Source organism: Mobula hypostoma, unplaced genomic scaffold, assembly GCF_963921235.1.
Source record: "Mobula hypostoma unplaced genomic scaffold, sMobHyp1.1 scaffold_177, whole genome shotgun sequence".
NCBI lineage: Eukaryota > Metazoa > Chordata > Chondrichthyes > Myliobatiformes > Myliobatidae > Mobula > Mobula hypostoma.
The window spans coordinates 54,185-68,545 of record NW_026948232.1 but is presented as its reverse complement, the minus strand read 5'-3'; the positions used below and the strand labels follow the sequence as shown (position 1 = coordinate 68,545).

At 47.8% G+C, this 14,361-nt stretch overlaps 1 protein-coding gene across 1 annotated transcript in view; it reads left to right on the top strand.

Moving 5' to 3' along the window:
• LOC134342060 (sterol 26-hydroxylase, mitochondrial-like) overlaps window positions 1-11,566 on the top strand; it is a gene marked incomplete at its 5' end in the record, with an annotated part of 56,944 nt that extends 45,378 nt beyond the window's left edge. The window contains 2 exons of the mRNA XM_063039992.1: window positions 5,615-5,821; window positions 8,996-11,566. Coding sequence (XP_062896062.1) covers window positions 5,615-5,821; window positions 8,996-9,112 — 324 coding nt within the window. The remainder of the gene's footprint in view (window positions 1-5,614; window positions 5,822-8,995) is intronic.
• Window positions 11,567-14,361: the final 2,795 nt, after the last annotated feature.

The following is a 14,361-nucleotide window of genomic DNA, read 5'->3' as shown; positions in this document are numbered from 1 at the left end:
ACTGCCTGTGACCCTGGGGCTATTCACACTGAACTGCCTGTGGCCCTGGGTCCATTCACACTGGACTGCCTGTGGCCCTGGGGCTATTCACACTGAACTGCCTGTGGCCCTGGGGGTATTTCCACTGAACTGCCTGTGGCCCTGGGTCCATTCACACTGAACTGACTGTGACCCTGGAGATATTCCCACTGAACTGACTGGGACCCTGGGTCCATTCCCACTGAACTGACCATGACCCTGGGGCTATTCACACTGAACTGACTGTGACCCTGGGTCCATTCACACTGAACTGACAGTGACCCTGAGGCTATTCACACTGAACTGACTGTGACCCTGGGGGTATTCCCACTGAACTGACTGGGACCCTGGGTCCATTCACACTGAACTGACTGTGACCCTGGGTCCATTCCCACTGAACCAACAGTGACCCTGGGGATATTCCCAGCACACTGACTGTGACCCTGGAGATATTCCCACTGAACTGACAGTGACCCTGGGGCTATTCACACTGAACTGACTGTGACCCTGGAGATATTCCCACTGAACTGACTGGGACCCTGGGTCCATTCACACTGAACTGACCGTGACCCTGGGGCTATTCACACTGAACTGACTGTGACCCTGAGGCTATTCACACTGAACTGACTGTGACCCTGGGTCCATTCACACTGAACTGCCTGTGGCCCTGGGGCTATTCACACTGAACTGCCTGTGGCCCTGGGGGTATTTCCACTGAACTGCCTGTGGCCCTGGGTCCATTCACACTGAACTGACTGTGACCCTGGAGATATTCCCACTGAACTGACTGGGACCCTGAGTCCATTCCCACTGAACTGCCCGTGACCCTGGGGCTATTCACACTGAACTGACTGTGACCCTGGGTCCATTCACACTGAACTGCCTGTGGCCCTGGGGCTATTCACACTGAACTGATGTGACCCTGGGGATATTCCCACTGAACTGCCTGAGACCCTGGGTCCATTCACACTGAACTGACAGTGACCCTGAGGCTATTCACACTGAACTGACTGTGACCCTGGGGGTATTCCCACTGAACTGACTGGGACCCTGGGTCCATTCACACTGAACTGACTGTGACCCTGGGTCCATTCCCACTGAACCAACAGTGACCCTGGGGATATTCCCAGCACACTGACTGTGACCCTGGAGATATTTCCACTGAACTGACAGTGACCCTGGGGCTATTCACACTGAACTGACTGTGACCCTGGAGATATTCCCACTGAACTGACTGGGACCCTGGGTCCATTCACACTGAACTGCCTGTGGCCCTGGGGCTATTCACACTGAACTGACTGTGACCCTGGGGATATTCCCACTGAACTGCCTGAGACCCTGGGTCCATTCACACTGAACTGCCTGTGGCCCTGGGGCTATTCACACTGAACTGATGTGACCCTGGGGATATTCCCACTGAACTGCCTGAGACCCTGGGTCCATTCCCACTGAACTGACAGTGACCCTGGGGCTATTCACACTGAACTGACTGTGACCCTGGGTCCATTCACACTGAACTGCCTGTGGCCCTGGGGCTATTCACACTGAACTGACTGTGACCCTGGGGATATTCCCACTGAACTGCCTGAGACCCTGGGTCCATTCACACTGAACTGCCTGTGGCCCTGGGGCTATTCACACTGAACTGATGTGACCCTGGGGATATTCCCACTGAACTGCCTGAGACCTTGGGTCCATTCACACTGAACTGACAGTGACCCTGAGGCTATTCACACTGAACTGACTGTGACCCTGGGGGTATTCCCACTGAACTGACTGGGACCCTGGGTCCATTCACACTGAACTGACTGTGACCCTGGGTCCATTCCCACTGAACTGACCATGACCCTGGGGCTACTCACACTGAACTGACAGTGACCCTGGGTCCATTCCCACTGAACTGACCATGACCCTGGGGCTACTCACACTGAACTGACAGTGACCCTGGGTCCATTCCCACTGAACTGACAGTGACCCTGGGGATATTCCCACTGAACTGACTGTCACCCTGGGTCCATTCCCACTGAACCAACAGTGACCCTGGGGATATTCCCAGCACACTGACTGTGACCCTGGGGCCATTGCCACTGAACTGACAGTGACCCTGGGGCTATTCACACTGAACTGACTATGACCCTGGGGCCATTCCCACTGAACTGATTGTGACACTGGGGCCATTCCCACTGAAGTGACCGTGACACTGGGAATATTCCCACTGAACTGACTGTCACCCTGGGGCCATTCCCACTGAACTGATGTGACCCTGGGGCCATTCCCTCTGAACTGACTGTGACCCTGGAGATATTCCCACTGAACTGACTGTGACCCTGGGTCCATTCACACTGAACTGCCTGTGACCCTGGGGGTATTCCCACTGAACTGACTGGGACCCTGGGTCCATTCCCACTGAACTGCCTGTGGCCCTGGGGCTATTCACACTGAACTGATGTGACCCTGGGGATATTCCCACTGAACTGCCTGAGACCCTGGGTCCATTCCCACTGAACTGACAGTGACCCTGGGGCTATTCACACTGAACTGACTGTGACCCTGGGTCCATTCACACTGAACTGCCTGTGGCCCTGGGGCTATTCACACTGAACTGACTGTGACCCTGGGGATATTCCCACTGAACTGCCTGAGACCCTGGGTCCATTCACACTGAACTGCCTGTGGCCCTGGGGCTATTCACACTGAACTGATGTGACCCTGGGGATATTCCCACTGAACTGCTTGAGACCCTGGGTCCATTCACACTGAACTGACAGTGACCCTGAGGCTATTCACACTGAACTGACTGTGACCCTGGGGGTATTCCCACTGAACTGACTGGGACCCTGGGTCCATTCACACTGAACTGACTGTGACCCTGGGTCCATTCCCACTGAACTGACCATGACCCTGGGGCTACTCACACTGAACTGACAGTGACCCTGGGTCCATTCCCACTGAACTGACTGTCACCCTGGGGATATTCCCACTGAACTGACTGTCACCCTGGGTCCATTCCCACTGAACCAACAGTGACCCTGGGGATATTCCCAGCACACTGACTGTGACCCTGGGGCCATTGCCACTGAACTGACAGTGACCCTGGGGCTATTCACACTGAACTGACTATGACCCTGGGGCCATTCCCACTGAACTGATTGTGACACTGGGGCCATTCCCACTGAAGTGACCGTGACACTGGGAATATTCCCACTGAACTGACTGTCACCCTGGGGCCATTCCCACTGAACTGATGTGACCCTGGGGCCATTCCCTCTGAACTGACTGTGACCCTGGAGATATTCCCACTGAACTGACTGTGACCCTGGGTCCATTCACACTGAACTGCCTGTGACCCTGGGGGTATTCCCACTGAACTGACTGGGACCCTGGGTCCATTCCCACTGAACTGCCTGAGACCCTGGGTCCATTCACACTGAACTGCCTGTGACCCTGGGGGTATTCCCACTGAACTGACTGGGACCCTGGGTCCATTCCCACTGAACTGATTGTGACACTGGGGCCATTCCCACTGAAGTGACCGTGACACTGGGAATATTCCCACTGAACTGACTGGGACCCTGGGTCCATTCCCACTGAACTGACTGTGACCCTGGGTCCATTCATACTGAACTGCCTGAGACCCTGGGTCCATTCACACTGAACTGCCTGTGACCCTGGGTCCATTCCCACTGAACTGATTGTGACACTGGGGCTATTCACACTGAAGTGACCGTGACACTGGGAATATTCCCACTGAACTGACTGGGACCCTGGGTCCATTCACACTGAACTGATGTGACCCTGGGGCTATTCACACTGAACTGACTGTGACCCTGGGTCCATTCACACTGAACTGACCATGACCCTGGGGCCATTCCCTCTGAACTGACTGTGACCCCACAGATGAGGAATGAATAATAATGAAGAAGAAGAAATTTACTGGATAATTACCTCAGCAAAGCCTAATCTCACCTAAGCTCAATGAGCCAAAGCCAAGGGCTCTCCACTCTAACTCTGGCCAACTCACACAATGGCCACTCTGTCTGCTTTGCCTTATATTTATTCACCCTTGAAAATGAGTCCAGTTCACTGAATGGCCACTGTCCAAACTCCGGAAATTGCTGCAAAGTGCTTTAAAAAAAATCTTTAATTGCAGACCTGTGTGAGTTGCCTCTTTTTCTCACACTCCGTTCACTGCCTGGCTGCAATTCAAACTCTGAACACCGCCACAGAAAACTGCTTTTTCAATCTTCAATCGTGGGCCTGTGTGAATTCACCCCTTCTCACACTCCGTTCACTGCCTGGCCGCAATTCAAACTCTGAACACTGCCACAGAGAACTGCTTTTTTAATCTTCAATCACAGACCAAGTAAAGTTGCTTCTTCTCGTGCTCCCATCCACTGATTGGCCACAATTTAATCTCCCTACATATAAAAGCCTGGACGCACATGAATTTAGGCTTAAGGGCAGTTTACACCCTGTTGTTAGAAGACTATTAAATGGTCCCTAGCATGATAACTTAGACTCTTGACCTCACAATCTACCTTGCTATGACCTTGCATCTTATTGTTTACCTGCGCTGAACTCTCTCAGTGGCTGTTACACTCTATTCTGCATTCTGTTACTGGTTTAACTTGTTCTACCTCAACACACTGTTTAATGATCTGATCTGTTTGAACAGTAGTGAAGGCAAGTTTTTCACTGTACCTCAGTGTACATGTGACAATAATAAACCAAATTACCAAATGAGGACTACTTGTAATGTCACAGACCAGTACTTGTAATGTCATAAACACGAGGAAATCTGCAGATGCTGGAATTTCAAGCCACACACATCAAAGTTGCTGGTGAACACAGCAGGCCAGGCAGCATCTCTAGGAAGAGGTACAGTCGACGTTTCGGGCCAAGACCCTTCGTCAGGACTAACTGAAAGAAGAGCTAGTAAGAGATTTAGTAAGAAGACCAGTACTACTTGTAATGTCATAGACCAGTACTTGTAATGTCATAGACCAGTACAGCACAGAAACAGGTCTTTTGGTCCATCCAGTCCATTCTGAACTATTATTCTTCCTAGTCTCATTGACTCTTACTTGGACGATAGCCCTCCATATCTCATCCATCCATATATTTACCCAAACTTCTCTTAAATTTTGCAATTGTATCTGCATCCTCCACTTCCTCCATTTCTGTTAAATATCACACCATTTACCCTTAACCCATTATCTCTAGTTCTAGTCTCACCCAACCTCAGTGGAAATAGCCAGCTTATATTTACCCTATCTATATCCCTCATAAATTTTCCTCTATCAAATTTCCCCTCATTATCCTATGGTCCAGGGAATGAAATATTTAACCTTTCTCTATAACTCAGGTCCTCAAATCCTGGTAACATCCTTGTAAATTACTTTGTACTTATTTCGTCTTGTTGATATCTTTCCTGTAGGTAGATGACCAGATCGACAGAAGTTCACCATGTGAATTTATGTTTGCCAAGTTTGTAGTGTACTATGCCACTGTTGCAGACGGCTGATTTTTATGACATTTTATACGCTCTGTTATTGACAAAAAGCCAGAAGGCTCACCCTCCTTGCTTTCTCCACAGACTCTCTTCCACTTCTGTCACTATGCTGTGGCTCTGGACGACAGCAACTTCAAGGAACCACAGCGCTTCCAGCCCGAACGCTGGCTCCGTGGCATGGCCGGGGTGAAGAAGCCTCACCCCTTTGCTTCCATCCCCTTTGGATATGGCACCCGTTCCTGTCTGGGGAAACGCGTGGCTGAGCTGGAGATGTACAGTGTGGTCTCGCAGGTAAGTGGCTGCCGTTGAGGGGTGTGAAGAAAACCTGGGCAAATGGGACCTGTTCAGTCAGCATGGGAAATTGGTAAATTGGTTTATTATTGTCAGATAGAACATAGAACAGTACAGCACATTACGGGCCCTTTGGTCCACAATGTTTAACATACTCCAATATCAACTTAAACCTTCCCTTCATCTATATGCCTAGGAGTTCCTTAAATGTCCCTAATGTATTTGTCTCTCACGCCACCTGCTGGTCAGTGTGTCAAACCTACTTCACCCCCCCACCCCCACCATACTTTCCTCCACTCATCTTAAAAGTTGTGCCCTCTTGTATTAGCCATTTCAGTCCTGGGAAAAGGCCTCTGGCTGTCCACTCTGCCTATTCCTATTAACATTTGGTAATCTTGTACACCGCTATCAAATCACCTCTCATCCTCCCTCGCTCGAAAGAGAAAACCACTAGTTCATTCTACCTATCCTCATAAAACGTGGATTCTAATCCAGGCAACATCCTGGTAAATCTCCTCTGCATCCTCTCTAAAGCTTCCACGTCCTTCCTATAATGAGGCAATGAGAACTGAACACAATACTCCAGAGTTTAATAGAGCTGCAACATTAACTCATGGGACTTGAACTTAATCCCCCAAATAGTGAAGCCTAACATACCAAACACTTTCTTAATCACCCTATCCACTTTGAGGGATCTGTGAACATGAATCCAAAGGTCTGTCTGTCCTTTCACACTGTTATAGAATCCTAGCATTTAAGTTCAACGTGAATCACTTCACACTTTTCTAGATCAAACTCTCAGCTCAGCTCTGTATCCTACAAAGTCCCGTTGTAACGTATGACAACTTTCAAATTAACCCACAACACCACCATCCTTTGTGTCATTTGCACCACCTTGGTTCCATGTATCAAGGCACAGTGAAAACTTGTCTTGCATACTTGCACCTGCATGTCAGAGGTAAGCTTTTTACACAGAGAGTGGTGGATGTGTAGAAAGCCCTGCCAGGGGTGGTGGTAGAGACACATACATTTGGGGTATTTAAGAGACTTTTAGATAGGCACATGGATGAAAGAAAAAATAGAGTGCTATGTAGAAGGAAAGGGTTAGATTAAACTTGGAGTAGGCCAAAGGGTTGGCACAACATCGTGGGCCAAAGGGTCTGTACTGTTTTATGTTCTAGACTGTTCATTGAGATCAGACCGTTGCACGGTGCATTGAGCTGGTACAAGGTAAAACAATGACAGAATGCAGAATGAAGAATTAAAGTTACAGAGAAGGTGCAGTGTAGGCAAGCAATAAAGTGCAAGGCCATAATTTATTTTTTAAACTTATTTTAACTTATTTTTTATTCTTTCTACTTGTCTTCTAATATTTATATCTGTGCGCTTGTGATGCTACTGTAACACTGACATTTCCTTTGGGATCAATAAAGTATACGTCTATCTGATAGAGACTGTGAGGTCAAGAGTCCATCTTATCACGTTAGGGAACCATTCAGCAGTTTTACAACAGTGGGACAGAAGCTGTCCGTCCATTGTAGAGTCCAGCATACTGAGGCAGCAGCGTTCCCTTGCTGAATGAGGGTAAGGGAATGGAGAGAGCAGACACACCACTGTGACAGTGGGGCTGATGGGGTTAAACTACAAGGCTGGTTGAACAGATTTAGACTGAGGAGTGACCATAATGTTCATCAAAGTGCATGTGTTAAAATATACTACATTGCGATTCAATTCCTTTCAGCTATTTACAGGCAAAAGGGGAATACAATAGGATTTAAGCATCAACAGATAATGACTGACAACCAATGTGCAAAAGACAAACTATGCAAGTACAATAAATAAGTAAATAAATAGATAAATAAATGAATAATACTGGGGACATGAGTTGTGAAGTCTTGAGAGTGAATCCACAGGTTGTGAAATCAGTTCAGAATTGTGGTGAGTGATGTTATCCATGCTGGTTCACAGCCTGATGGTTGTAGGGTAAATAATTGTTTCTAAACCTTGTGGTGTGGGAGAAAAACACAGGGTGAAGGGGGCTAGAGGGTGACTAGTGTTGGGGGACATGGTTAGATCAAGAGGACTCAAAATCATTGTGCACCACAGCACAGAAATACACTTTACAGCCCATGCTGAACTGTTATTCTGCTAAATCCCATCCACCCACACCTGCTCCATAGCCACCTGAACCACTGCCATCCATGTACCTATCCAAACTTCCCTTAAATATTGTAATTGAACCCACATCCATCACTTCTGTGGCAGCTCGTTCCACACTTTCACCACCCTCTGAGTGAAGAAGCTTCCCCGTAAATGTTTCACCTTTCGCCCTTAACCTATCACTTCTAGTACTTGTCTCACCCAATCTGAGGGGGAAAATCCTGCAGGCATTCATGCTGTCTACCCACTCATAATTTTGTAGAGAAAAGGGACAGATGTGGACAGGTTAACTGAAACTGCAGTGTTTCTGTCGGGTTGTAGAGTAACGAGATGGAATGTGAAGTGATGTTCCTTTAGTTTTTTTAGCCATCCCCTGGCAGGTAAGGAGCTGTGATAGGCTGCTGAAAGAGGAGCTTTACTCGTCACGTGTACGTACGTAGAAACATTGGAACATACATTGAAATGCATTGTTTGCATCAACGACCAACAGTCCCAGGATGTGCTGGGGGCAGCCCACCACTGTCACCAGGTTTCCAGCACCAACACAGCGTGCCTACAACTTGCTAACCTTAACCCATACGTCTTTGGAATGTGGGAGGAAACTGGAGCACCCAGAGGAAACCCATGCAGTCTCAGAGAGAACGTACAAACTCCTTACAGACTGCAACAGCAATTGCAGCCCAATCTTTCAATCACTGGCAATGTGCCATGCAGGAGGGGAGAGTGCAAAAATCTGGGACTGGATAGGTGAAGGCAACAAAGGGCTGCTGGATGATGAAATCTGATTGGAGAACAAGATGGAGCATGGAACTGAGGAAGGAGTTGGGAATAGTGGGAGAGGGGCGAGAAACAGTGTAATGGGGGACAGGGTTGGAGTAAGTCCAGGGAAAATGGTAAAGATCCAAAGAGGAGGAGTGGGTTACCTGAAATTGGAGAATTCAGTGCTCATGCCATCAGGTTTATCACTTGTGCTGTCCGTGCCTGACTTCAGTCTCTGCTCTCTTCTTCCCCCAGCTGATCAAGAACTTTGAAGTCCGACCAGATCCTTCGGGAAGAGGGGTTAAGGCCAAAACCAGGACACTGCTTGTCCCTGGAAGCTCCATCAACTTGCAGTTCATCGACAGGGTGTGAATGACATCTCAACTCCTTCCTGTCCTTCTCCCTGGGTCTGTCTTTTGAGGCTAGCAACTCCTGTCATACCAGACTAATGAACACACCATCAAGGCAGAGCGGTCGGCTCTCTCATCAGGCTCTATGTGCCTCTTCCACCCCCTCCCCCCCCGCCTCCATTTCCCAATACGGTTCAAAGTTCAAACGTTAAAAGCAAATTCATTATCAAACTCTGTATTCCAAATACAACTTAGAGATTCATTTACTTGCAGGCATCCACAGGAAAATAAAGAAATAAAACAGAATCCATGGAAAACCAGACAGACTCCCTCAGAGTGAGTCTACAGGCTGTGGAGTCAGTTCCACACTAAGGTGAGTGAAGCCATCCACGTTGCTCCAGCCACCCAATGGCTGTTCCTGAACCTGGTGACGTGGGACACAAGACTCCTGCACCTCCCATTCAATGGCAGTTGCAAGAAGAGAGGGAGATGGGTCAAACACAGGCAGGCAGGGTGGGCTGAGATGGGGGATCTTGGCCTCATGGTGTAATTGATTGATTCTTGTCAGTTCTGCTGAGGTAGAGTGAAGAACTTTTCATGCCATCCATTTCATCAGATTAGTACATTGAACCAGTACAACAGGAAAAACAGAATAAAGTGTTACAGTTAGAGAGAAAGTGCAATGCAGGCGGACAGTAATATGCAAGTCCATGACGAGGTAGATTGTGAGGTCAAGAGTCTGAAAGCACGTACCACCACGATCAAGGACACCTTCTAATCTGCTGTTATTAGACTCTGTCCTCCTCTGTGCTTCAACTTTCATTCTTTGACCTCTGGACTCGCCAGCTCGAGAATCAACCTCCAGAATTGCTGACCTTGAGGCTTTGACCTCTAGACTTACTGACATTGGGTCTTTGATCTCCAGACTCACTGACCTTGAGGCTTTGACCTCTAGACTCACTGACATTGGGTCTTTGATCTCCAGACTCACTGACCTTGAGGCTTTGTCCTCCAGTCTTCAACTTCTGCACTCGCCAGCCTCTGGGCTTTGAGCCACACCCTCAGTATTTGCCAATCATCCTCATGCCTCCAAAACCAGGACTCACTAACCTTGGACCTCCGACCCCAGAACAAGAACCGAGTGTCCTGTATCCACATAGTACTTTCATACTTTCACCCAGCAGCTCTCTCACACGGCAATCATATGTGATACAGCTTTGGGCTCTTGTTGAGAGTTACATGTTAACCTGTGAGTGCAGATGAAGTTAATTGTACTTTCGATAGTCAAAATGTAACTTTGGGCCTGAGATCTCTTGACCTGTATTTTCAGCCTGTGTATCTATGAATGTTAGAACATAGAACAGTTCAGTATTCGGCCATTTAGCTGACAATGTTGTGCCAAACCAGCTAAAAATCAAATCAAAAGCACCCAAACACAAATCTCCCCTACCTACACCATGACCATATCCTTCCATCTTCCTCACATCCATGTGCCTATCCAAAAGTCTCTTAAAATCCTCAGATGTATTTGCCTCTATACCAGGCAGCACAATCCAGGCATCCACAACTTTCTGAGTAGAAAAAAACTTACCCCTCTATCCCCTTTGAACCTACCCCACTCTCACCTTCAATGCATGCCCTCTGGTATTAGACATTTCTACCCCAGGAAGCAGATACTCTCTGTCCACTCTATCTGTGCCTCTATCAGATAGAGTGTAAACCTCTATCAGATATCCCCTCAGCCTCTGACGCTCCGGAGAAAATAACCCAAGTTTATCCAGTCTCTCGTGATAGCACATGTCCTCGAAACCAGGCAGCATCCTGGTAAACCTCTTCTGCCCCTCTCCAAAGCCTCAACATCCTTCCTGTAGTGGGATCACCAGAACTGTATGCAATACTCAAGATGTGGCCTGACCAGAGTTTTATGAAGTTGCAACATAACCTCCTGACTTTTGAACACAATACCTCGACTAATAGAAGCAAGCATTCCATAAGCCTTCTCAACCAGCTTATCGACCTGTGTAGCCACTTTCAAGGAGTTAAGAATCCCAAGATCTCTTTGCTCAGCAACACTGTTAACAGTGTCCTGTCTTCTGGCACTTGCCCCACCGAGGTGCAACACCTCACATTTACCATTTCTCTGCCCATAACTGTAACTGATCTATATGGTGCTGTTTTCTTTGCCAGTCTTCTACACTGTCCACAACTCCACCGATTTTGGCATCATCCACCCATATATATTTTCATCCAGATCATTTATATACTGTATTAACCTTTTTATTTGTTACCTGTTTATATATTAATCTTTTTCTTTGTTACCTGTTAGGTCAAAATAGAAAGCAAAAGAATATCAGAATTTTTAATTATGTGTTAACCCTTTAAATTGCCTGTAGTTACTGAATGATGTTTATCTACAAAATGTACGCGCATTTACTTTCCCTTTTAGGAACAATAAAACCAGAGTCAACTTTATCATCACTGATATATGTTGTGAAATTTGTTGTTTTGTTGCAGCTATACAGTGCAATACATTAAAAACATATGCAAACATGAGATTCTGCAGATGCTGAAAATCCAGAATAACACGAGACCTGATAAAGACTCTTATCCTGAAACATCGACTGTTTACTGTAAGAAATGAAAAAAATATATATGTGGTGAAAAAAGAGAGCACAATATCGTTCATGAGTTTGTGGACTGTTCAGATGTCTGATGATGAAGGGGGAAAAGCTGGTTCAAAAACATTGAGTGTGTCTCTTCCAGCTCCTGTAACTTCTTCCTGATGGTAACAATGAGAGAAGGTCATGTGCCGGATGGTGCTTTTCCTCTGATAGATACTGCCTCGGTGAGGCATTGTCTTTCACTAATGTCCTTGATACTGGGGAGGCTGGTGCTCATGATGGAGCTCGTTGAGTCTGCAGCCCTTTGCAGTCTTTTCAGTTCCTCTGCAGTGGCCCTCTATACCAGTGACCCCCAGTACCAGTGGCCCTCTCTACCAGTGACCCTCTGTACCAGTGGTCCTCTATACCAGTGACCCTCTGTACCAGCGGCCCTCTGTACCAGTGGTCCTCTATACCAGTGACCCCCAGTACCAGTGGCCCTCTCTACCAGTGACCCTCTGTACCAGTGACCCTCTGTACCTGTAGCCCTCTCTACCAGTGGCCCTCTATACCAGTGACCCTCTCTACCAGTGGCCCTCTGTACCAGTGACCCTCTCTACCAGTGACCCTCTGTACCAGTGACCCTCTATACCAGTGACCCTCTGTACCAGTGACCCTCTCTACCAGTGACTCTCCGTACCAGCGGCTCTCTGTACTAGTGACTCTCTCTACCAGTGACCCTCTGTACCAGTGACCCTCTGTACCTGTAGCCCTCTCTACCAGTGACCCTCTGTACCAGTGACCCTCTGTACCAGTGACCCTCTCTACCAGTGACCCTCCGTACCAGCGGTCCTCTGTACCAGTGACCCTCTGTACCAGTGGCCCTCTGTACCAGTGACCCTCTGAACCAGCGGCCCTCTGTACCAGTGACCCTCTATACCAGTGGCTCTCTGTACGAGTGACCCTCTGTACCAGTGACCCTCTATACCAGTGGCCCTCTGTACCAGTGACCCTCTGTACCTGTAGCCCTCTCTACCAGTGGCCCTCCGTACCAGTGACCCTCTCTACCAGTGACCCTCTGTACCAGTGACCCTCTGTACCTGTAGCCCTCTCTACCAGTCGCCCTCTGTACCAGTGACCCTCTATACCAGTGACCCTCTCTACCAGTGACCCTCTGTACCAGTGGCCCTCTCTACCAGTGACCCTCTGTACCAGTGACCCTCTGTACCAGTGGCCCTCTGTACCAGTGACCCTCTCTACCAGTGATCCTCTCTATCAGTGACCCTCTGTACCAGTGGCACTCCGTAGTGGCCCTCTGTACCAGTGACTTTCTGTACCTGTGGCCCTCTGTACCAGTGACCCTCTGTACCAGCGACCCTCTGTACCAGTGGCCCTCTGTACCAGTGACCCTCTCTACCAGTGATCCTCTCTATCAGTGACCCTCTGTACCAGTGGCACTCCGTAGTGGCCCTCTGTACCAGTGACTTTCTGTACCTGTGGCCCTCTGTACCAGTGGCACTCTGTAGTGGCCCTCTGTACCAGCCGGTGATGCAACCAGGCAGAATGCTCTCCACTGTCGAAATTTCCTAGTGTCTTCGGTGACATACCAGTTTCCTCAAACTCTGAATGAAATATAGCATGCTGCAGTAAAAGAGAGCTACTCAACTGTTTATTATTGGGCTGGGAGCTGAATGAGCTAGATCATTTTATCCAAGAGCATACGAACATGAAAACTTTGTTTAACAAAATTAAATGAGAACATAGTCCAGTACAGCATAGTACGAGCCCTTTGGCCCATGATGCTGTGCTGATCTATATAAACGGACTCCACCATCAGTTCAACCCTTCCCTCCCACACAGCCCAGAACCCTGCATCTTTCTTACATCCACATGCCTATCGAAGAATCTCTTAAATCAGCTTCAACCACCACTATAGCAGTGCATTCCAGTGCCCACTATTCTCTGTTTTGAAAAAAACAACCTCTGACATCTCCCATTATCCTGAGAACAAGAGAAGCCTCCTTCTCGATAACTTCAGGGTGTCCCAAAGTGTTTCACAGCCAGTTACAAGATCTTTAATCTTCTGTCGCTTCAATGGGTCCTGGAGATTTTCTGCCTTTAGTTTTATTAATTTTCCTTGCCTCTCATGAAAGGAATTGTCAGAGTCATAGAGCACTAATGCACAGAAACAGGCCCTTTGGCCCATGTAGTCCATGCTAACTTGATATATTGCCGAGTCCAATCTACCCACACACAGACCAGAGCCAAACTTCCCTCATCCAAGGATCAAAGTTAAAAGTACATTTATTATCAAAGTATGTAGGCTTTATACAACCTTGAAATTAACTTCCTTGCAGGCAGCCATAAGTCAAAGAAATGCAATAGAACCCATTAAAAAAAAGCAGACTGTACAACCCCCAATGTGCAGAGAGAAAAAAATAAATCATACAAACAATAAAAGCAAACAGATAGCATTCAGAACGGAAGTCCACAACAGTGGGTCAACGGACACAAAACAACACACACAAAATACTGGAGCAACTCTGCAAGTCAGGCAGCGTCTATGGAAAAGCCTAAAAAGTTAATGTTTTGGGCCGAGACACTTCAGCCGTGAAAAGTCATCAATAGAAGGTGTTGGTCCGAAGGTCGGCTGTACTATTTTCCATAGATG